The sequence below is a fragment of the Heterodontus francisci genome, chromosome 2 (genome assembly GCF_036365525.1).
Source record: "Heterodontus francisci isolate sHetFra1 chromosome 2, sHetFra1.hap1, whole genome shotgun sequence".
NCBI lineage: Eukaryota > Metazoa > Chordata > Chondrichthyes > Heterodontiformes > Heterodontidae > Heterodontus > Heterodontus francisci.
In genome coordinates, this window is record NC_090372.1 from 112,879,014 (window position 1) to 112,904,538 (window position 25,525).

General features: G+C 43.2%; 1 protein-coding gene across 1 annotated transcript in view; it reads left to right on the top strand.

Annotated features, from left to right (window-relative positions):
* The first annotated feature begins 3,791 nt into the window (after nt 1-3,791).
* Nucleotides 3,792-25,525, top strand: part of ica1 (islet cell autoantigen 1) — a 200,011-nt gene continuing 178,277 nt past the window's right edge. The window contains exons 1-5 of the mRNA XM_068051235.1: nt 3,792-3,802; nt 7,157-7,328; nt 20,073-20,145; nt 23,242-23,365; nt 24,604-24,802. Coding sequence (XP_067907336.1) covers nt 3,792-3,802; nt 7,157-7,328; nt 20,073-20,145; nt 23,242-23,365; nt 24,604-24,802 — 579 coding nt within the window. The remainder of the gene's footprint in view (nt 3,803-7,156; nt 7,329-20,072; nt 20,146-23,241; nt 23,366-24,603; nt 24,803-25,525) is intronic.

A 25,525-nucleotide genomic window follows, 5' to 3' on the forward strand; every position in this document is an offset into this window, starting at 1 on the left:
TTTGGACAGAATCTTGTAATCAACATTAAGCAGTGAGATGGGCCGCCAATTTCTGATTTCTGCCCTCTCCCCCTCTGCTTGTAAATGAGGGTGATGATGCCTTTTCTCATGGATTCTGACATGCTGCCGGCCAGGAGCATGCTCTCGTATACTTCCAGCAGGTCCGGGCCGACCCAGTCCCACAGGGCCGAGTACAACTCGACCTGTAAGCCGTCGCTCCCGGGAGTTTTATGTTAGGTGATTTCATCTTTCCCAACATTAATTGGGATAGTCATCGTGTTAAGGGCTTAGATGAAGTGGAGTTCTGAAAATGTATACAGGAGAACCTTTTAGCTCAATATGTAGAAGATCCAACAAGGGAGGGTGCAGTGCTGGACTTAATTCTGGGGAATGAAGCCGGACAGGTGGTTGATGTGTTGGTGGAGGAACATTTTGGTGATAGCGACCATAATATGGTACAGTTCAGGATTGTTATTGAGAAGGAAATAGACAAGTTGCAAAAGAAGGTTTTGGATTGGGGGAGAGCAAATTTTAGTAAAATAAGGCAGGATCTGGCCAAGGTAGATTGGAAAGAGTTACTTGTCGGGAAATCTACAGAAGAATAGTGGGGGGCATTCAAAAAGGAAATGGGAAGGGTACAGGCCCAACATGTTCCCTCTAGGGTAATAGGTAGGAGCAACAAGCCCAGAGATCCATGGATGACCAAAAACATTCAGGGTACGATGAGAAGGAAAAGAGGCTTTTAGCAAATACAAGGATAGCAAATCAATGGAAGCATTAGTGGAGTACAGCAAGTGTAGGATGGAGCTTAAGAAAGCAATTAAGAGAGCAATAAAGACAAGAAATGCTGGAACCACTCAGCAGGTCTGACAGCATCTGTGGAAAGAGAAGCAGAGTTGCTTCTCTGCTTCTCTTTCCACAGATGCTGCCAGACCTGCTGAGTGGTTCCAGCACTTCTTGTCTTTATTTCAGATTTCCAGCATCCGCAGTATTTTGCTTTTAATTAAGAGAGCAAAGAGGGAATATGAGAAAGCACTGGCTGGTAAAAGTAGGGAAAATGCCAAGATATTCTATAAGTATATCAATGGGAAGAGGATAACCAGGGAAAGAGTCGGGCCAAGGGGGAAATCTGTGGGTGGAGCCAGAGGACATTGGGTAGGGTGTTGAACGAATACTTCACATCTGTCTTCACCCAAGAGAATGAGGATGTAGATATGGAACTCGGAGAGAGAGACTGTGAGGTTCTTGAGCAAATTGTCATAGGGAGTGACAAGGTTTTGGCAGGCTTAAAAGTGGACAAATCTCCAGGTCCGGATGATTTGTGTCCCAGGATGCTGTGGGAGGCGAGGTTGGAGATTGCAGGGACTCTGATCCTAATTTTTAATTCCTCTCTGGCCACGGGGGAGGAGCCAGAGGACTGGAGAACAGCTAATGTGGTCCCACTATTTAAGAAAGGTTGTAGAGATAAGCCAGGGAACTACAGACCAGTGAGTCTCACGTCAGTGGTAGGGAAACTATTGGAGAAAATTCTGAAGGAGAGAATCTATCTCCACTTGGAAAGGCAAAATTTGATTACGAACAGTCAGCATGGCTTTGTCAGAGGGAGGTCATGCCTCACAAATTTGATTGACTTTTTTGAGCATGTGACCAGGTGTGTAGATGAGGGTAGTGCAGTTGATGTAGTTTACATGGATTTCAGCAAAGCTTTTGACAAGGTCCCACATGGGAGACTTATTAAAAAAGCAAATGCACATGGGATACAAGGTAACTTGATAAGGTGGCTTCAAAATTGGCTTAGCTGTAGGAGACAGAGAGTCATGCCAGATGACTGTTTTAGTGACTGGAAGCCAGTGTCCAGTGGCATACCACAGGGATCTGTGCTGGGTCCCCTATTGTTTGTCATTTATATAAACGACATAGATGACTACGTCGGGGGGAAGTTCGCGGATGACACAAAGATTGGCCGAGTGGTTAACAGTGAGGTGGAGTGTCTTAGGTTACAGGATGATATAGACGGGAAGGTCAAATGGGCAGAAAAGTGGCAGATGGAATTTAACCCTGAAAAGTGTGAGGTGATACACTTTGGAAGGAGTAATGTGACGCGGAAGTATTCAATGAATGGCCTAACACTGGGAAGTTCTGAGGAACAAAGGGACCTTGGCGTGTTTGTCTATAGATCTCTGAAGGCAGAAGGGCAGGTTAATAGGGTGGTGAAAAAGGCATATGGGACACTTGCCTTTATCAATCGAGGCATAGATTACAAAAGCAGGGAGGTCATGTTGGAGTTGTACAGAACTTTGGTAAGGCCACAGCTGGAGTACTGTGTGTAATTCTGGTCGCCACATTATAGGAAGGATGTGATTGCATTGGAGGGGGTGCAGAGGTGATTCACCAGGACGTTACCTGGGATGGAACATTTAAGCTATGAAGAGAGGTTGGATAGGCTTGGGTTGTTTTCACTGGAGCAGAGAAGACTGAGGGGTGACCTGATCGAGGTGTACAAGATTATGAGGGGCATGAACAGGGTGGATAGGGAGCAGCTGTTCCCCTTAGTTGAAGGGTCAGTTACGAGGGGTCACAAGTTTAAGGTGAGGGGCGGGAGGTTTAAGGGGAATTTGAGGAAGAACTGTTTTACCCAGAGGGTGGTGACGGTCTGGGATGCCCTGCCTGGGAAGGTGGTAGAGGCGGGTTGCCTCACATCCTTTTAAAAAGTACCTAGATGAGCACTTGGCACGTCATAACATTCAAGGCTATGGGCCAAGTGCTGGCAAATGGGATTAGGTGGACAGGTCAGGTGTCTTTATGCATCGGTGCAGACTCGATGGGCCGAATGGCCTCTTCTGCACTGTATTATTCTGTGATTCATGTCTAGGGCAGTTGCATTCACCTCACCTCTGGAATTCAGCTCTTTTGTCCATGTTTTGACCAAGGCTGTAATGAGGTCTGGAGCCATGTGGTCCTGCTGGAATCCAAACTGATCACTGGTAAGTGCCACTTGGTAGCATTGTTGATGATACCTTCCATCACTTTGCAGATGATTGAGAATATACTGATGGGTGTTAATTGGTGAAATTGGATTTGTTCTGGCTTTTGTGGACAGGACATAAGTGGGCAATTTTCTACTTTGTCGGGTACGTGCCAGTGTTTGTTGTAGCTCTACTGGAACAGCTTGGCTAGGGGTGCGACTAGTTCTGGAGCACATGTCTTCAGCACTACAGCTGGGATGTTGTTGCTCATGGACTTTTCTGTTTACAGTGCACTCAGCAATTTCTTGTTCTAACATAGAATGAATCAAATTGTCTGAAGTCTAGCATCTGTGATGCTGGGGATCTCAGGAGCGGGCAGAAATGAATTATTAATTCAGCACTTCTGCTGAAAATGGTTGCAAATACTTCACTTTGCCTTTTGCACTTTTGTGCTGGGCTCTGCCATCATTGAGAATGTGAAAGTTCGTGGAGCCGCCTCTTCCTGTTCGGTGGTTAACTGTCCACCACCATTCATGACTGGATGTAGCAGGACTGCAGAGCTTTGATCTGATCTGTTGATTGTTGGATCAGTTTGCTCTGGCTCTCGCATGCTGCTTCTGCTGTTTAGCATACATATAGTCCTGAATTGTAGCTTCGTTGGGTTGACACCTCATTTTTAGGTATACCTGCTCCTGCTCCTGGCGTGCTCTCCTGCACCTCTCGTTGAACCAGGAATGGTTCCCTGGCTTGAGTGAGAGATATGTCTGGCTCTGAAGCTACAGATTGTGGTGGCATACAATTCTGCTGCTGATGACTCAATGCTTGATGGATGCTCAGTTTTGAGCTGCCAGATCTGTTCTGAATCTATCCCATTTAGCATGGTGCTAGTGCCAAACAACTCGAGGGAGGGTGTCCTCAGAGTGAAGACAGGACTTCATCTCCATAAGGACTGTGCGGTGGTCAATCCTACCAATACTTTCATGAATAGATGCATCTGCAACAGGCAGATTGATGAGGATGAGGTCAAATATGTTTTTCCATCGCATTGTTGCAGGCCCAGTCTGGAAGCTATGTCCTTCAGGACTCAGCCAGCTCAGTTATTAGTGGTGCTACCGAGCCACTCCTGGTGATGGACATTGAAGTCCCCATTCTGTGCCCTTGCTATCCTTAGTGCTTCTTGCAAGTGATGTTCAACATGGTGGATTTCTGATTCATCAGCTGAGGGACAGAGGTGGTAATCACCAGGAGGTTTCTTTGCCCATGTTTAACCTGATGCCATGAGGTGTGGAGTCAATGTTGAGGATTCCCAGGGCCACCCCCCTCCCCTCCCCCCAACTGTATATAACTGTGCCATGACCTCTGGTGGCACTGTCCTGCCAGAGGGACAGGACATAACCAGGGATGATGATGGAGGTGTCTGGGACATTGGTTGAAAGGTATGATTCTGTGAGTATGACTATGTCAGGCTGTTGCTTGACTAGCTTGTGAGACAGTTGTTTCAATTTTGGAAGAAGTCCCCAGACATTAGTGAGAAGGACTTTGCAGGGTCGACTAGGCTGGTGGTGCCTTCGAAGTATCTAGTGCCTAGGTTGATGCTGGGTGGTCTGTCTGGTTTTATTCTTATTAAACTTTCTTGTAGCAGTTTTGATACAACTGAGTGGCTTGCTAGGCCATTTCAGAGGGCAGTTAAAAGTCAGCCACATTGTTGTGGGTCTGGCCCCTATTGTTGGTCCAGGCCCCTGGATTACTAGTCCAGGAACATAACCGCTGTACTACTGTTCCCTTTACGAACGAAGGAAATAGATAGAAATATTCACATTTATATAGCATCTTTCACGGCCACTGGATGTCCTAAAATGCTTTACAGCCAATGAAGTACTGCACTGCACTGGAGTGTCAGCCTTGATTTTTATACTCAAGCCCTGGAGTGGGACTTGAACCCTGAACCTTGTGGCCTGATAGGTGAGATTGCTACTAAATGAGCCATAGCTGACACCTTATCAAAACCCCTCAGAATTTTAAAAACCTCTCAAATCTTTTCTAAGTCTTCATTGCTCCAGTGTGCGTTTACCTATTCCTGGTGTCACTCTGGTGAATCTACGCTGCACCAGTCTATGGTCTTCATGGTTTTTACCGATTAGGCACGCTACAGTCTGCCAGACTGAAAACTGAGTTCAGTCATTTCAGAGCATGACAGACCCCCCTTTTTTATTTTCAGTTCTTTTTTCCTTTTTCTTTTTATTTTATTTTAGTTTGTTTCATCATTCATTTTTTTTACCACTGGTTTTTTTCATGTTTGTGCTTTGGGCCAGGGCTGTTCATTTTTCTGTCCATTAACACCCCCTCTGAACTAATGTTTTGTCTTTCAACACACCATTATTATACCATTTACCTTTGCTCCATGACCTTCTGGTTAGTTATTCTCCGTGACCCTGTCCTATCAACACCTTGCCTTTTGTTATCTCTTGCCCCACCCCTGTTTTATTTGCTTAAAACCTGTTACATTTCTAATCTTTCTAATAATTCTAACTCTGCTTCTCTCTCCGCAGATGCTGCCAGATCTGTTGAGTATTTCCAGTATTTCTTGTTTTTATTTATGGTTTTAATGCCCTGTTTATAATGGGGTACCCACCGCTGCACACCTGTAACCATTGTTTGTACATATACATTGTTACAACCGAGACACTTCAGTCCTGTCACAGGTCGCAGCATATTATTAAAGTTTTCCCACCCAACCGGAAAATGGTCAAATTAAACACTCTAGTAACCCCCAGAATAAAATAGACCAAACCAGGTATCTTTAGACAACAACAAATTAACTAGTTATTAAACACTAAATCTTAAACGCTATTAAGATAAACCTATGTCTAAAGACCTTTTATAACTTCTTATTTTAACCTAATTCCCCCATTCATACGCATACACTCAAATATCAACGGTTAACCTTTTTTTTAAAAGAATGATGTTTTAAAAAATTAGCTGTTCCTTAAGAATAAATAAATAACTGGGTTGTTAGTCTTTGTGGGTTATGTTCCTGATGGGTGAGGTATCCTAGTGTAAAAATAATCAAATGCCACTCGAAGTCTCCACACGGATTTGATGAAACAGTCTCTTAGTAGATTGGCATTCAGCTGTAGCAGGCATCGCACAGTTCTTGCAATGATGAGCACAGCAATAGGTCTAATTGAATTTTTAAGAATTGGCAGTCTCTCAGTCGAAACTTTACTGCCAATGCCAGCAAACCCAATCAGTCAAGAGAAATTCAATCCTGAAGCAAAGACTCTTAGATTGTAAGTAAAGAAAAGGAATTTTACTGTCCCCCAGCAATAAAAATGGTCTCTCCAAAGGGATTTTTCCTGCTTAGCTGATTAACACAGCCTGTAGCTCATTGTAGAATTTCAGTAAGCATGCTTCGCTGATGTCTCTCAAAACTGGTTTTAGCTGGTTTTTACACAATTAAATTGAAACATTACACCAGGTGACCTCTCTCTCTCCTGCTGTTGCCTGGGTAACAAATGAAGCCGTGGCAAACTGTTCTCAGAAATCTAACACTTCCCTCTCTATCTTAAAGGTACACTGTTTCAAACAGAGGAGTAAAAAAATACAGTCCCGTGACAACAGTGTAATCTCTCTCACTTTGCACTCTAAGTTCCTATTTAAAGTTCAACATGCTTATTTGCCTTTCTTTATGGTGCTCACTCTTTCAAGGAATTAAGTGTTTGTAACCCAAAGTCTCTTTGTTTCTTTACACCCTTCAATGGCTTTCCATTAATTGTATACTTCCATTCCTTGTTTTTCTTCCCAAATGCATTTCCTCACACTTTTCCGCATCTGTCTGCCCATTCTCATAACTTGCCTACATCTTCATAAAGTCTTCTGCCGTCCTCCATACTCTTGCAATTCCCTTCTACTTTTGCATCATCACCCTATTTGGATATCTGTACCTGTCAAAATTATACTTTTATATCAAGAACAAAATGGACCTAGCTCTGACCCCTGAGGCATACCACTTTCAACCTTTCTCCAAATTGAGCAGCACCTATGAATCTTTTGCTAGAATTGCTCTTGTGAACTGCAAACTAAGTTATTTCCATGTCACTCCAGATCAGCAGAAGAGACTGACATGACAACTAGATGGCATGATGTAATGTAGATTTAATAAATAACCCAAGTTGTTTCTCTTTTATCAGTGGATATGCTCGAGAACTTTATAGTCGATATGTTCGAAACCAGGACAATTCAGTTGTAAACAAAATGCAACAAAGGTACTGGAAGACCAAGCAAACGCTTATTAAAGTGACTGGAAAGAAAGAAGATGAACATGTAGTTGCATCAGATGCTGACCTTGACTCTAAATTAGAGGTAAGAAAGTGAATAATGTTATTCCTAAGTGATTTGCATTCAGGCCAGCCAAGGTGTGTGCATTTATTGTTGTATTCCACTTTCTTTGTTTTGACTTTTGTTACGGACCGAGAAATGATGTGGATGGCTTCCACTTTTCACCTTTCAACTGATCACAGATAGTCATCTAAAATAGTGTTTTAGTCCCTGAGTGTTTTGAAGGGTCAGCTGAATAGACAAATTACAGATTTTTTTGTAGGTTTAAAAAAAAAATGTTTATTTTTTACACAATAACTGAACTCTCCCTCTCTCTCTTTCCCTCTCTCTCTCTTTCTTTCTCTCTCTCTCTCTCTCTCTCTCTTCCCCCCCCCACTCTGTCTCTCTCTCCCACACACTCACTCTCTCTCTCTCACTCTCTCTCTCTCTCCCTCTCTCTCTCCCTCTCTCTCTCCCTCTCTCTCTCCCTCTCTCTCTCCCTCTCTCTCTCCCTCTCTCTCTCCCTCTCTCTCTCCCTCTCTCTCTCCCTCTCTCTCTCCCTCTCTCTCTCCCTCTCTCTCTCCCTCTCTCTCTCCCTCTCTCTCTCCCTCTCTCTCTCCCCCTCTCTGAGCTGAATTTTACAGACCCCTCGATGGCGCCGGGGCCGGTAAAATTCTGCGAGGAGAGGCCCGCCTCAACCCGCGACGTCGAGTCAGGCCCGCCGCATTTTACTGGTGGCGGCGGGACCTTGGTGTGGCCCCCCACCGCACAGTGGTGGCACCACAATTAGCATATGGTAATCCTTACTTACCTATGCTGATCATGCAGCTGGCTGCCTCTCCACCGACAGTGCCAGATTCTTCGTTGAACGGGCGGCCGTCACATGCCGTCCCGTTCATGAAAAGCTGGCAGGTCCTCACTCTGCATTCTGAAAGGGAGGGGGGATACACAGGGGTCTAACTCTGCATTCTGAAAGGGAGGGGGGATACACAGGGGTCTAACTCTGCATTCTGAAAGGGAGGGGGGAGGGGGATATACGGATCTAACTCTGCATTATGGAAGGGAGGGGGGGTACACAGGGGTCTAACTCTGCATTCTGAAAGGGAGGGGGGATACACAGGGGTCTAACTCTGCATTCTGCAGGGGAGGGGGGATACACTGGTCTAACTCTGCATTATGGAAGGGAGGGGGGATACATGGGTCTAACTGCATTATGGAAGGGAGGAGAGAGGGTGGATACACAGGGGTCTAACTGTGCATTCTGGAAGGGGTGGGAATACGCAGGGGTCTAACTCTGAATTCTGAAAGGGAAGAGGGAGGATGAATGCGGGCGCCCCGCCGAGTTCCAAGGGCTCCACCATGGACGGTGCTATCCCAATAAAATTCAGCCCTCTTCCCCCTCCCGCTCGCTCTCTTTTCCCACCGCCCCCACCCCCCAACCCACACGCGCAAACTCTCTCTCTCTCTCTCTCGCTCTCTCTCTCTCTCTTTCTCTCTCTCGCATACTCATACACATATATACACACACAGTAAGATCGAGAGTAAGGTGATAACGTTTAATTAGAGTCTAATTGTGGTAAAAGAGTTTGTTGTTTTAAGAAAATTTTTCATTTGGGCAGGCCTGAATGCTCGTTGTCTTGAAAAGGATGAAGTGTTGCAGGCTTCTTATGGTTAAACCTCTATCCAAAGTCGATGGGGTGATTCCTAGTTCACTTTTGCCTGTGGAGAGTTCCAGAGTCACCTTGCAATTTCTCTGCTGCAATAGTTAGAAGATGGCGTCAGCAGGGCACCTGCTTAGCTGTAGCTGTCTCATTGCTGTTCTGCTGGGAAAGACCTTCTTTGGCTGTTCTGTTTTTCTGCCTCTCTCTCTCTCCAGGGAGATATATTTTAAGGTAGAAACATGTCAGGTTGGGGTGTCGGTCAGGTGACTAAGGGCTGTCTCCCCTTGGGTGATTCATCAGACCCTTCCGAAGAAGGGTCACTGACCCGAAACGTTAACTCTGCTTCTCTTTCCACAGATGCTGCCAGACCTGCTGAGTGGTTCCAGCATTTCTTGTTTTTATTTCAGATTTCCAGCATCCGCAGTATTTTGCTTTTATTATCGTATTGTCAACCAGGTACCCTCCAGGTCACCCAGAATTGCACCATCCTATATCTGGGGAGCTGTATTGGGATGCCAATTGGGTGGGAAGCTTACCTTTTCTATTTAAGCAAGGCGTGGACCTCAAAATGGTTCCACCCTATACTCTGACAGAATGAGCAAGCAGTCATTGGGCTGTCCAAAAATTAAAATCTACTCCTGTTTGTGTTAGGCAAGGGGATGAAATCCAGAGCAAGGAAGCAAAGTCTTTGGCAGTGGCTGAAAAATCATGTTTTCTATGTTTCTGATGTTTTGAAAGGAAGTTTGAACTTATGTGTAAGTTGATGTCAGACTATTGGTGTGATGATAGAGTCTGTCATGTGGTTGAGACAGGTGATATAGAGACAAAGCTGGGAGTCATCAAATTACAAGTGGAAGTTGCTCTGTGCCTGCGTGAATGATGTCACTGAGGGGTAACTTGTTGATGAGAAAGAAGAGGGAACTAAGGATACATCATTATGGAACACAGAAGGCGATAGTGCCTGAGTGAGAAGAGAAGCTGTTGCTGGAGTGCCCTGGCTATAATCACTGAAGTTTGATTGGCATCACCCAAAGGCTGGGCAAAGGAGATGAAACGATGAAGGAGAATGATATGGTTGGCCTTATCAAATGTTGTGGAGTGCAGGGAGAGATAAGGCCATGATCACCGTCACTGAGCATATTATGTGATTTTGACCATAACTTCTCTGTGTGCTGTGAGAATAAGTCCATGAACTAAGTATAGTAATAACACAAACTAGTAACTTTCTGTACAAATATAGGAATGGTTGTTCTAACATAGTGATTCTTTTCATGAATGTTGCATGAGTAAATTTTGTAGCACATTTGAGGAAAAGCTAATGTAGGTATAAATGATAGAAATTACACTTTAATAAAATAGGTCAGTTGATATTTTTAAAATGTGTTTTAGAGAATAGGAATGTTATTTTGAGTACTATTTTTATTTCAAGTTTGAGTCCCAGCAAAAAACTGGTAATCAATGAATATAACCTTAAAAAGTTAATGGCATCTTTTCCATTGTTCACTATATCTACCAAACAGCTCCCCAAAAAGTAAAGCAAATCAATTCAGTTTTAACTAAGTTATGACATTGCAAATTGTACTGACAGGTTCATTGCAGGGCTACTCTCACTTTAATGAACTAGCATTTAAAAAGAGATCTTTGCAGTGATTTGCCACTAATTTAGCCACTTTTTGCATTAAACTTGTGTATTAAATAGGGATAATTTCACCTAATCTTGATCCTGGTGCGGAGCCTGACTTACCAGCAGTGTGTGGAGAGTTTGGATATATGCCTCCCACAATTTACTGCTTATTAACATGAGTGGATAGGAAATGGGTGTTCCCAAAATTGCTGAGATGTGAAATTCCAGGCCAGGAGCAAAATTCTGTAAAACTACCTTTGATATTTAAAAGCTATTTTGATTTCTCACTAAGTAATTCTTTTATTTTCTCTCTCCCCATCTTCCTCTCTAAAATGAGCTTCTTTGCCAACTCATGTTTCCAGTAGAGTGAGCAGGCCATCATCTTTTTCCTCTAAATAATGCAACTGCTGTCTAAAGCGTGTTTTAGTTACATAGGTAAGTGACCACCCCACTAAAACATAATTGTGCATCAGCAGACCGAAGAAATAGGAAGTGATTGAGAAGCATTAATGGGAATTACACTGAGAAAAGTAATGTTACTTACTTCAACACTATGGTTTTATTCCCCTTTTTAAAGATAATAAATGATCATTCATTGTTATTGGGAGATTGTTCAATGATCTAGCATATTTTTGTTTTAAAGTCCTCCATTTCCAAAGGAAATGTGTTTGGCAAATCTTAATACACAATTATGCAAATTATAATAAAATCAAGCATACGTCACTTGCATGTGAGATTTCATTGTGAAGGCAATCCCACCCTTCTGGAACGTAATCCTTCTTCTTACTTTTTGAAGTTGAGACCTATGTAAGCTTTTTACTAATGTGTGTGCATATTATAAAATCCAGAAATTTGGAAGGACTGTGGTAATACTATTACGGGAGATGGGTTCCTCCTTTTGCAGCTCTCACTGACCGAAGACAACGTTTTTTTTTTAAAAGTGTTTTTTAGCCCCTAAGTGCTTTAATTATCAAGAACAGAAAAATGACAGGTTCTCTCGTAAGTTTAAAAAGAAAGATAAATGTTTATTGTACAACACCCGAAATATACGCAACAACACCCACTCTCGCTCGTACAGATCCATGCACACTCAAGAAAAGATAGAAATTATTAAGATAACATGCATTAGGTCTTATGATTTGTAAAGAGTTCTCTGTTAAACTTGCTTTTCCCTGGAATGAAGACTTTGAAACGGTGCAGGCCTGTAATCTTTTCCCTCGTTCACTGAAGAAAGACTTGGGAGGTTGAGGAAGACTAATGCGCTGCTGCAGACTGCTCTTATATTCCAGTCAAAGGTCAATGGTAAAGTCCTGGTATTGTTTCTCAGGTTGGGAGATCAAGGCCAACTCCAGTCTCTGCCTACATATAGTTTAAAGATGGTGATCTTAGGCAGAGTCCTTCCTCTTCACTAGAATAGATGGAATCCTCACTTTTGAGCTAATAGCTGAATTAAAACCGACACTGATTCCGCTCCAATTGTTCCAGAACATGATGCCACAATCCTTTCTCCTGATTGGTAAGTTTGTATCCAGGCCGCTTTGGCATGCCTCAAGTCTATTTGGGTTTGTTTCATAAGTTCTTTATAGAGTTCATAATTTCTCTTTGCATGACTGTGACAATACCGATAACAAACTCTTACAAGTTTTAAAATTTCTGAATTATGGGGCCAATTTTTCTGTGTCTCACCCTGTCCCATCTCCCCAGCACTGCCCTGAAGTACACTGTCTCTCCCCAGTCTGAGCTGTGTCTAAACTTGCTGGCAGGGCACAGTGTTGGAAAATGGAGTGCATCTGCAGCTGTAAGGGGCTTTCAGCTGCAGGCCTAGCTGTCTGTCTCTGGGCTTTCTGGCAGTTAATATCTGTAAAGTTCTCGAAGGATGGGTCAGCTTGCGACTTGCTTTGTGGTTCCTCTTTGACTTGCTGCTGACGGGGCCTGGGATGACTGGATTGAGGGATCCTTGGATCTGGAGATACTGGGGGAGGGTGCAAGACCTGGGAGGATTGGGACAGTTTTGGGATCAGAGAGCCCTGGATGTGCATTCTAGGGATTTTTAAGCACTAAGTTGGAGTACTGGAATCTGGAAGTAGAAATCTGGGAGGGGAATCAGCAAGACTGATGAAGGGGTTTCTGAGCTTTAGGGGTGGGGGGTGGGCAGAGGAGCCAGGATTATGGGACTCAAATTACCATTCGCCCTTTTTGAACCATTAGGTCCTAAAACACCATCCTCTTCCTACCCTTCAACTTCCCGAGCATCCCTTTTTGTGCCCTCAGATTTGCTTTCACCCGTCTCTTTCATCATCAGCAAGTAGTTTCTTTTATGTTCCTCCTTTCAAATATTTTAGCTTAAATTTTCTGCTTTGTAAGTTTGTGGACAAAATGTCATGGTCTGGGATAGGTAATTTCCTGATGTGCGCTCTTGGTGTGCCAGTAGTACAAGAGTAGAACATTTAGTGCACTATTATCAGGTTTGCTGACTTTTATGTAGGGGGTAATTCACATTTTACCTGTTCAATTTTCATCACATTGATTGCATAAATGTCCATAAACAAAAACAGGCTGGCATGAATCAATTTCTCGGCCGATCTGACCTACCCAAAACAGTATTGGGAGCAGAATGCATGAAACCTTTTAAGAGGGAAGTGAATACATATTGAAGAACATTTTTAAATGGTATTTGGAAGAGCAGCAGAATGGGTCTAAATATATAGCTCCTTCAGAAAATTAACACTAGTGGGATCAGTGTTTTTCCTTCTGTGCTGTAAAATTTTATTGCCATTAATTTCCTCAAAACGCTACCCCTATGATTCTATGACTTACATGTCAGTAATTGCTATCAACTTAATAAAATTACAAAGTGGGTTACAACATTCCATTCAAATTAGCTTTGGAAATTCCTGTCCGGCTCTGTCTATATAAAATGTCAGCATCTACCTGCAGTACCAAAATACGGAATAGAGTTAACTGTGATCTGTTTATTTAAAAAAATGACCTACCACCAGTAGCTAGCACTGTAAATGGCCCATTTGTAGCTTAAATCTATTACTGTAATATTAGTTAGTAATGTAAAATTTGACATAGTAATCAAATGTTTGTGAAACATCCAGCAATTAAATACAGTGGCCACCTGATGGCACTGTAACAGCATCTTACTTCCAGCACCATATATCAGGAAACCCAAATAACAGCCAAGCTGCCTGTGCCAACATCGAACCTCCCTGTGCTTAATGCTCCTAACTCCACCAAAATGTTTTCCTCATTTCTGGGACAGAGACACCTGCGTCTTCACCAATACAAAGAAATTGTGTAGGGTATCCATCATTTCTTGGTTGTTCAACAGCTCATCATCATTGCAGCTTTTCAAAGACCCATTCTTTGGCTTTCTGTTTACTTCAATGCACTTATTGAAGTCATTATATTGTTTTATGCAATCATAATGTCATGGTCTACTTTTGCTTGTACAATCTTTTTCAACCATCCTCATCCTTTTCTGATACTAATGTCTGTCTACCACTGAACGTGAAATCTATATTTGAGGAACTCCCTCTATTTGCACAGTGCCACATATATTGGAACTGTAGCTGAGGGAATTCAATGGAAGTCGGGTATAAAAGACAGGTAAGTATTAAAAGTAAGGTAGAAATGTTATGTCCAGCCATAATGGAAATCGTGTGACAGGACAAAGTATTTGTGGGTGAATGAAGAATAAATGCATATTAGATAGAAGATTTAAATATTAATAGTAGATTATCCATTATTTTGTTCACAGTGAGTCAGAATATGATGATTGCTTTAGCTGTGCACTCAATGTTCGGGTTCTTGCATTACTTGGCAGGGGTGTTGGCGGCGGTGGTGGGGGAGGAGAGGCCATCCAAGGATCTGACAGCACATGATATATCTAGGAGAGAATCACTGCACTTTCATGTGTCCACATAGAACATAGAGCAGTACAGCACAGTACAGGCCCTTCGGCCCACGATGTTGTGCCGAACCTTTAACCTACTCTAAGATCAAACTAACCATTTGCTCAACAACCGGACATCCACAGTTCTCTGGGGTAGGGAATTCCAAAAGTTCACGATCCTGAGTGAAGAAATCGTTTCTCAGCTCAGTCCGAAATGGCCGACCCCTTATTCTGAGATTGTGACCACATACCTGCCATTGTCTCCACAAAATGTCTTGCTGCTCAATAGTAACAGCTGATACCAGTGAGCAATGTGAGAATATAATGGTGAGGTGGATATACGGTTTTACAAGGGAGGATGTGCTCAATGGAAGTGGGAATCATGTCGCCTGGTAGTATTTTGGGAGATTGTGTACTTAATCCTACATGCAATCTTACCTACTTGCCTCACATCTACTTCTAATTCCTTCTTTTGTCTCTCCCCTCTGAATATCTTCTCCTTTCACCATCTTCTCACCTTTATCCTGTCTTGCCCTTTCCTCCCTTCTTTCCACTGACTTCTCTACAGCTTTATCCCATTCTTTTCACCCCATACCACCTCCCATTCTTCTTCACCTGCCCCTCGCCCTTTCCCTGTATCCAATTTCTCTTGTTCCCTTGTATTTACTCTCCCAAGCAACATCATTCACAAAACTGTAACAGTGAGAATTGTATCATTCAGCATGCTTACAATCTGCTTAAAGCTAACAGTTGTCACATTACTTCCAGGGGTAAGATGCCTGTTGTGAGAATGATTCAGAACATTCTGAAGGGGGAGGGTGAACAGCCAGTTGTCATTGTGCACATAGGCACCAATGATATAGGTAAAAAACGGGATGAGGTCCTACAAGCAGAATTTAGGGAGTTAGGAGCCAAGTTTAAAAAGTAGGACCTCAGAGGTAGTAATCTCAGGATTGCTACCAGTGCCACGTGATAGAGTAGAAATGAAAGAATAGTCAGGATGAATGCGTGGCTTGAGAGATGGTGCAGGAAGGAGGGGTTCAGATTTTTGGGACATTGGGACCGGTTCTGGGGGAGGTGGGACTATTACAAATTGGACGGTCTACACCTGGGCTGGACTGGAACTAATGTCCTTGGGAGTGCTTTTGCTAACGCTGTTGGGGAGGGTTTAAACTAATGTGGCAGGGGGATGGGAACCAAATGAGGAGGTCAGTGGACAGTAAGGAGGTAGTAACTAAAGCCTGTAAGGAACTAGATAATGAAGTCAGCGTGCCTAAGGGAGAGAGTAGGAAGGGAGCAGATGATGTACGCAAAGGGACTGGTGGTCTGAGGTGCATTTGTTTTAATGCAAGAAGTGTAGTAGGTAAGGCAGATGAACTTAGGGCTTGGATTAGTACCTGGGAGTGTGATGTTATTGCTATTACTGAGACTTGGTTGAGGGAAGGGCATGATTGGCAACTAAATATCCCAGGATGTCGATGCTTCAGGCGGGATAGAAAGGGAGGTAAAAGGGGTGGAGGAGTTGCATTACTGGTCAAAGAGGATATCACAGCTGTGCTGAAGGAGGGCACTATGGAGGACTCGAGCAGTGAGGCAATATGGGCAGAACTCAGAAATAGGAAGGGTGCGGTAACAATGTTGGGGCTGTACTACAGGCCTCCCAACAGCGAGCGTGAGATAGAGGTACAAATATGTAAACAGATTATGGAAAGATGTAGGAGCAACAGGATGGTGGTGATAGGAGATTTTAATTTTCCCAACATTGACTGGGACTCACTTAGTGTTAGAGGTCTAGATGGAGCAGAATTTGTAAGGGGCATCCAGGAGGGTTTTCTAGAGCAGTATGTAAATAGTCCAACTCGGGAAGGGGCCATACTGGACCTGGTGTTGGGGAATGAGCCCGGCCAGGTGGTTGAAGTTTCAGTAGGGGACTACTTTGGGAATAGTGATCACAATTCCGTAAGTTTTAGAATACTCATGGACAAAGACGAGAGTGGTCCTAAAGGAAGAGTGCTAAATTGAGGGAAGGCCAACTATACTAAAATTCGGCAGGAGCTGGGGAATGTAGATTGGGAGCAGCTGTTTGAAGGTAAATCCACATGTGATATGTGGGAGGCTTTTAAAGAGAGGTTGATTAGCGTGCAGGAGAGACATTTTCCTGTGAAAATGAGGGATAGAAATGGCAAGATTAGGGAACCATGGATGACAGGTGAAATTGTGAGACTAGCGAAGAGGAAAAAGGAAGCATACATAAGGTCGAGGAGGCTGAAGAAAGACTAAGCTTTGAAAGAATATTGGGAATGTAGGACCAATCTGAAATGAGGAATTAAGAGGGCTAAAAGGGGTCATGAAATATCGTTAGCAAACAGGGTAAAGGAAAATCCCAAAGCCTTTTATTCATCTATAAGGAGCAAGAGGGTAACTAGAGAAAGGATTGGCCCACTCAAGGACAAAGGAGGAAAGTTATGCATGGAGTCAGAGAAAATGGGTGAGATTCTAAACGAGTACTTTGCATCGGTATTCATCGAGGAGAGGGACGTGACGGATGTTGAGGTTAGGGACTGATGTTTGATTACTCTAGGTCAAGTCGGCATAAGGAGGGAGGAAGTGTTGGGTATTCTAAAAGGCATTAAGGTGGACAAGTCCCCAGGTCTGGATGGGATCTATCCCAGGTTACTGAGGGAAGCGAGAGAGGAAATAGCTGGGGCCTTAACAGATATCTTTGCAGCATCCTTAAACACGGGTGAGGTCCCGGAGGACTGGAGAATTGCTAATGTTGTCCCCTTGTTTAAGAAGGGTAGCAGGGATAATCCAGGTAATTATAGACCGGTGAGCCTGATGTCAGTGGTAGGGAAGCTGCTGGAGAAGATACTGAGGGATAGGATCTATTCCCATTTGGAAGAAAATGGGCTTATCAGTGATAGGCAACATGGTTTTGTGCAGGGAAGGTCATGTCTTACCAACTTAATAGAATTCTTTGAGGAAGTGACAAAATTGATGATGAGGGAAGGGCTGTAGATGTCGTATACATGGACTTCAGTAAGGCGTTTGATAAGGTTCCCCATGGTAGGTTGATGGAGAAAGTGAAGTCGCATGGGGTCCAAGGTGTACGAGCTAGATGGATAAAGAACTGGCTGGGCAACAGGAGACAGAGAGTAGCAGTGGAAGGGAGTTTCTCAAAATGGAGACGTGTGACCAGTGGTGTTCCACAGGGATCCGTGCTGGGACCACTGTTGTTTGTGATATACATAAATGATTTGGAGGAAAGTATAGGTGGTCTGATTAGCAAGTTTGCAGACGACACTAAGATTGGTGGAGTAGCAGATAGTGAAGGGGACTGTCAGAGAATACAGCAGAATATAGATAGATTGGAGAGTTGGGCAGAGAAATGGCAGATGGCGTTCAATCAGTGCAAATGCGAGGTGATGCATTTTGGAAGATCCAATTCAAGAGTGAACTATACAGTAAATGGAAAAGTCCTGGGGAAAATTGATGTACAGAGAGATTTGGGTATTCAGGTCCATTGTTCCCTGAAGGTGGCAACGCAGGTCAATAGAGTAGTCAAGAAGGCATACGGCATGCTTTCCTTCATCAGACGGGGTATTGAGTACAAGGGTTGGCTGGTCATGTTACAGTTGTATAAGACTTTGGTTCAGCCACATTTGGAATACTGCGTGCAGTTCTGGTCGCCACATTACCAAAAGGATGTAGATGCTTTGGAGAGGGTGCAGAGGAGGTTCACCAGGATGTTGCCTGGTATGGAGGGCGCTAGCTATAAAGAGAGGTTGAGTAGAATAGGATTATTTTCATTAGAAAGACGGGGGTTGAGGGGGGACCTGATTGAGGTGTACAAAATCATGAGAGGTATAGACAGGGTGGATAGCAAGAAGCTTTTTCCCCAGAGTGGGGGATTCAATTACTAGGGGTCACGAGTTCAAAGTGAGAGGGGAAAAGTTTAGGGGGGCTATGCGTGGAAAGTTCTTTACGCAGAGGGTGGTGGGTGCCTGGAACGCGTTGCCAGCGGAGGTGGTAGACGCGGGCACGATAGCGTCTTTTAAGATGTATCTAGACTGATACATGAATGGGCAGGAAGCAAAGAGATACAGACCCTTAGAAAATAGGCGTCATGTTTAGATAGAGGATCTGGATCGGCGCAGGCTTGGAGGGCCGAAGGGCCTGTTCCTGTGCTGTAATTTTCTTTGTTCTTTGTTCTTTGAGATCTGAGACTGTTAATTTCAGGGATGAAAAATTTCTCATCGGCTGCTTCTTTCCAACCAGACTGGCTTGGTCAGGCGGGAAGGTCTCTTCCTGCTGGCTATTTTGAAGAGGTCCTCCTGCCTTTCCTTTACAGCCTGGAGGAGAATCTGCAGGGAGGCATTGCTAGTCTATGGGCCACCTGGTGTCTTCTGCCTGACATGGTCCCTGGTGAGCTCCTGGCCTTATGAAACCTTGGCGAGCAGCACAACAGTACAGAGTCTCCCGTTGGGAGGGGAGGGGGCGGGGGAGTTCAGCAGCACAGGGTGTACAATCAGCAGCACCACAGCACAAAGGCGAAGCAGCAGTTCAAGCAGGGCTGGCAGCGCTTGATCAATGGTGCCAACACCTGCGTTTATCTCAGCTGACGATGTCATCGTGACCTGTCACCCGCCCCCATCTTGCAATGGGACAGGCCCCGTGCCTCCTACATTCAAATGAGCCAGCCGCTGCGTGATCAGGGTCGGCTGGCTGCACATGTGACGTGCGGCAACGCTACTCTCATCTGGTGCTGCTGCCAGGACCTGTGATGGGCTGATAAAATTCAGCCTGTTAACTCTGTTTTTCTCTCCACAGATGCTGCCATACCTGCTGAGTATTCCCAGCATTTCCTGCTTTTGTTTCAGATTTCCAGCTTCCACAGTATTTTTCTTTTCTTTTTTTATTTAGAGATACAGCACTGAAACAGGCCCTTCGGCCCACCGAGTCTGTGCCGACCAACAACCACCCATTTATACTAACCCTACAGTAATCCCATATTCCCTATCGCCTATCTATACTAGGGGCAATTTACAACGGCCAATTTACCTATCACCTGCAAGTCTTCTGGATGTGGGAGGAAACCGGAGCACCTGGCGAAAACCCACGCAGACACAGGGAGAACTTGCAAAAGGTTCTGTGCTTTTGTTTATATCTAGATATGCCTTTTTCTTTTGAGGAAAAATGGCTGTACAAATAAAAGTTGCCTTGAAATCAGCCCCAAAAGTGACCAGCTTTGATTTTAAATGTGTGAAACAGGATTCAGTCAAAGTCTGGGTTAAAGTGTTCGGCCAAGCAGAGAGCACACCTTTATGCTAAATATACTTAGGATGGGACGAATGACAGACTTAGAGCGCCTGGTTTTGTCATTATTCTGTGGAAAATGATAGTAATGTGATTTTGATTCTTCAAGTAGCCAGTATGATTGATTTGAAAGTATTCTGATTTCCTCAGTGACCAACCGATATTGAGCATCTTAGTAACAAGCCTGTCCCCTATTATCCCTTGCAAAGTTTCTTGGTATGGCCCTCTGCTTAAGGTTATGTCCTCATCATATGCTTTAATTCTCCTTTTTTTTGTGTTTTGTTTAGATATTCCATTCTATTCAGAGAACATGTATGGAACTTCTGAAGGTCATTGAACAGTACCAGAAACGGATTTGTTGTATGTATTTCATGTACTTTTCTATTCACAAAACTTAACTGAATATTTTCATCACACTGGAGTTCATTTGTTGTTATTTATACTTTGTCTTAAATCTTGAACTGAACACTACAGGGAGAACTTGCAAAAAATTGCAAAATAAATAATTAAAAATATTATTCAATGTAAGTGGTAATTTAGAAATGACTGGATCGGAACAAAAGGCCATTCAGCCGTTTGTGTTTGTTCCACTGTTCTATTAGGTCATGACTGATCTATACCTCAACTCCTATACCTTTGCATATTTTGTCTAATCTCAAAATTTGTATTTAGTGATATAGGCATAGATTCTTCTTGATCCATTTCCCTAGGTTGGGCATATTTAACTGTGCAGAGTGGGCTTCCAGCACAATCATTACCAACAAGCAAGAGCCATCCACTGCAAGGGTGTGATATTCTGCAGGATTGCCATTGCAGCACTAGAAGAGGCAAAGCTACTTGAAAGGGCAGATGAGTTCTGAAGACTAGATCCAATTTTTTTACTTATGACCTCTGATGATACTGAGGCTTTTAAGTGGTGATAGATTGAGATGATATGGAGAAAGAGGAGGTGACTAATTACTTTACTTTTTGTCAGTCCAGGGCAACTGTAGCCATTTTTTGCACCCTAATTGTTGCCTAGTTAACTACAGAGACCAGAGGTTGAACCTGGAGCTTCTAGTTCTGCATAATTCAGAATCAGACCAAGTGGTACATTTATCCACCAAGTCAATTCAGACATATATTAAAACAGAAAAAAGATGCATGTTGCGAGTGAGTGATTTTAAAACAGAAAAATTGGCATTTAATGGTTCCATCTTAAAATTCTTCCATTATTTAAATGTATTTTTTTTGAGGGGTGGTTTAGAAGGATGTAACTTTAGGAAGCAAAGCCATTGAATGAGGTCTGACTTCTGTGATTATGAAAACTGTTATTTATGCAATAGGCTCAGTGCTGGATATGTGATAGACTTTGGAGACCTTTGTTAGGTAGCAAGTCTCACAGAAACAGTGTTACACTCCACATCATTAAGGGGAGGATTGGGAGAAAATTGGCTTCGTCTGTCTCACCAGTCCCTTGGAGCTAACTTTATCAAAACTTGGGGCTGCCCTTCTGACACTAGGTGATAGAATTCTGTTTAAGGCACACACACCCTTTATAATTGAGAGCTCAATTGTGTTTCTATTCACCAAACAGAGGATCATAGAAGGACTGAAAGCTAATGAGAAATCTAACGGATATTGGTGGGTCTTAAGGTACTTGTTATGGTTGTCACAGTATGCATAGTGCTTAAGAGGCCAAAAACAGTCTGAATTTTGTGTGAGAACTGTAGGGCAAGTTTCGATTTTGTATAAGATCGCTGAATTGCATAAGGCATGAGAGAAACCCATTTAGGTTGCTTTTCATTGCTTTTCATTTTTGTAAGCCTTTTGAATAAGGGATGTCAGACACAGTTATCAGTTTCTGAAATCCCTCTTGGATGCTAATTTTAACTGAAGCACACTGGGTTAAAATTCTTTTGGCTTCTGCCAAATTTAGCAGAATAGCTTGGAAAAAGGACAATGCATATATACGGAGTCCTTAACTTAGTTGGGAAACCCCAATTAACCTTGTAAAGGATAGAGCATTCCTACATTGGCAACTGTTGGGAACAGGCTCAGTTGTATGAGTCCCTACAGATAAGACTGGAGATCAGTACGCCAAGTAAGATGAGATATTCCAGGCTTCAGAAGGACATAAGTGCATCCCATCTGGAAAAGTTTAGGCTAAGAAAATAGCCTGAATCCCTGACAATATGTATAATTTTTTTTAAAAACCTACCCGAGGAAATGTATGAGGTCTCAAGGAGGGTGGGGAGGGCTATATTGGTTGTCTGAGGGGGGCCTGGGCACCCAGCTTCAATGAAATGTATTTTTTCAGGGCCAGTCTTGAGAAGGTGCAAAAGGCACTAAGTCATTAAAGAAGCTGAAAAAATTAAAGGTCCTAACGGGTTAAGGTATTGGCATACAATAGTTCTGCTTTCTGATTCAGGACTCCAAAATGTGCATTGAAATATCTTGCTCCACTCTGAATTCCCAGGGATGCCATAAGCTGACTTCGTGGTTAAAATAAAATGGAAGCAACTGGAGCGAGGGCTCAAGTCTACGCTGGACACCAAGAGCTGAATTTTACCGGCCCCTTGACACCGCGGGTTGTGGCGCGGGGGCTGGTAAAATGTTGCGGGGAGAGGCCCGCTTCAACCCGCGACGTAGAGAAGGGCCTGCCGCATATTACCGATGGCGGGGGGACTGCGGTGCGGCCCGGCCTGGTGGCGAGCCCTTCATCTGCATATTTAAATCGACAGAATTAAATTCAAATTAAATTACCTGCCGTCCCACGCCGATTTTACAGCTTCCATTCGGTCTTCGCATGCCTTTGGAACTCCGCATTGAGTTCCAAGGCGAGAACCTGGTGGGGAGGGATTGTAATACAAATTTCAGGGCAGGAGGGGTGCAGGAGTGGGGAAATCAATATTTATTAGATGTGGGAAGGGGTTATAGGCCAAATGTTATAAGTTTAGGGGATGAAGTTCCGATAGGGAAAAAGGAATGTGTTGGTCTTTTAGGGCATTGAAATGACCAGTGGGGGGTTGGGGAAGGGCCATCCACATTTTTTTTTATTGTTTAATAAAAATTTCATACTGCTGCCCATTTAAAAATTTGAAGTAATTCTAAGGGCTTAAAGCTCTTTAAAAATGGCACCGGATGCCGTTGCCGGGTACTTGGACGACAATGCTACATGTCATCGGGGGCGGACGCTCCGCCTCCACTATTTAAATGAGCCCCCACGCGAAATATCGGGGGGGGGGGAGTCTGTAGTGACCGCTGAATGCGGGCACCCCGCCGATTTTAAAGGGCACCGCTGCGGAGCATGGCGCCCGAATAAAATTCAGCCCCAAGAGTCAGCCTAATGGTAGCACTTTCTGCTCTCAGCTGAGGGAACCAATTAGATATAATGGGCGTAAAGGGAGAGTAAACAAAGGCAAAACGTAAGTTTTGAGTTGCGATAAAATTACATATTTTGTGGTTTCTTTTCAGTTTTGTCTCAGGAAGAAAATGAGTTGGGACGATTTCTCAGATCGCAGGGTTCACAGGATAAAACCAGAGCAGGAAAAATGATGCAAGCGTCTGGAAAAGCACTATGTTTCTCCTCACAACAAAGGTATTAGAATATTTCCCTGGAATACTTTATGTGGCATATTTAATATAAGATAGTCTGGTGGTGCACTGAGTTGGTGAGTAGCATGGCACATAATTGAGTAGTAGGAAAACAAATTTGGCTTGGTTGTAAAACATTTCTTCATTCTGCACCAAAAACTAATTTTCCTCTGAATTATCATCTGTTTTATGGTGGGTTTTGGGGGCTTACAGGGCAAAATGTTATTAATGGCTACCATCTCAAAACTACTGCTGAAAAATTGAACAAGGATAATCCTTCCAAAAAATTACCAGTCCCTTTTATGGCCTAATGAGACCTTATCCTGCCACATATAAATGCGGTCAACGGGGTATGCCCAACCTCTCCGACCCATTTCCTCCAGCCCATCCCAAATACTTATCATGTAATTGACAGTGGGAACTTGTGTACTAACGCTTGCTATCCATTTCTACAATCTGGTGAGGATCATACAGATTGATGGAGCGGGTTTGGCACGCAAAGGCCTATATGACAGCCCTCTTAATTTTACTGACAGAAAAGACATCCATTCCATTGACATGCTGTTACTGTGCAATGCCAGTCACCTTATGTAGCACATCAGTGGTCAATATCTAGAAAACTGACATGACGTGTTCATGATGTGACTATACACCTGGCCAAACTGCCTGAGCCAGATCCATGTATCAGGATAGTTTATGGGTGCAAGGCTTTGGTAGACAGATAGGAATTATAGACATTATGAAATTTCATTTTAGAAGTCTAGATAATTTTGGTGGAGCCCTTCAAACTCATCCACATGCACAATGAGAGTCCCATGAGGAAATAGCAACAGGATAGTAGTGGGTGAGTAATTGTACAGTATGTTATGGTATGATTAACAATTTTAAGCATTTATCTGAATGTTTTGTTATTTTGGAATGTATTATTTGCCAGCACAAAGTGGAGGTTAGTGCTGATATAATTATGAATATTACGAAGTTAATTAAGGGGTGTCAGAATATTGATGAAAATTTGTTTTTCAGTTTCCATGCTTCTGTCCTGCTGGCTGTATTTGAATTTAAATCTCCTTTCCCATATTGTTTTTATAATGGCTAGTTGCTGTTTGTTCCCAGTGTCTTGATTTTAACGTTGTGACAGCAACAACTAAAGCACAGAGATGTGGAGGGAAATATAGTGCTGCTTCTCTTTCAAGTACTGAGGTAGGAATAAAAGCACTAATCTGCTGCGATTTGGTGCTTTAGGTTGGTGCTCCGCAGTCCTTTATGTCGGCTGTACCAGGAGGTAGAAACATTTAGGTACCGTGCCATTTCTGACACCTGGCTAACTGTGAACCGAATGGAACAGTCTCGAACAGAATACCGGGGAGCATTACTGTGGATGAAAGACGTCTCTCAGGAGTTGGATCCTGATATGTATAAGCATCTTGAAAAGTTTAGGAAGGTAAGAATAATGTATTTTGATGGGATCTTTTGTGAACACCACTTTTGGTTAAGGGTTGCAATTAGAAATAAATACTGGTAACATAGGATACTTTGTGTTCCTGAAATGCTCATTATATACTCAGATTTCTGATTTTCCCAGAAGAGTGGAGTTATTTTTTTTTTATCGGTGACATCTTTTAGATTTTGATACTTTACAATCTTAATTGCTTTCCTTGCACTGGCAAAAATGTGAGCATTCATGCTCTGAGAGTCAGGCACATGATACAGCATTTTCATTCCTTCCTGGAATTTGTTAATCTAAAATTGTGGATATTTGATAGTAAATTATGCTGCACAAAAAGTGCAGAAATTCATAGTGTGTCATGGCACAAGTTGCTTCCTTTAACTATTGACAAAAAATGAATCTCTTTTGTGCAGTGTTGCTATTATTAAATAACTACTTTGAGTAACAGAAATTACAGCACAGAAACAGGTCATCCACATGAACAGTAGTACTGATCCCATTTCCCATTCCTGATCCATGTACTCACCCTGAACCCAAATCCTATTATCTCCCTTTCCATAATCGCCTATGTAACCTGTTCTTAAATGTTGACATGTTGCCTGCTTCAGTCACTAACTCTGGTAGTGCATTGTACCTTCTGTGTAAAAACATCTCTCCTGCTCTCTGCCTAAATATCTTGCATCCATGACCCCTCATTCTAGACCTCTCGAGCACTGG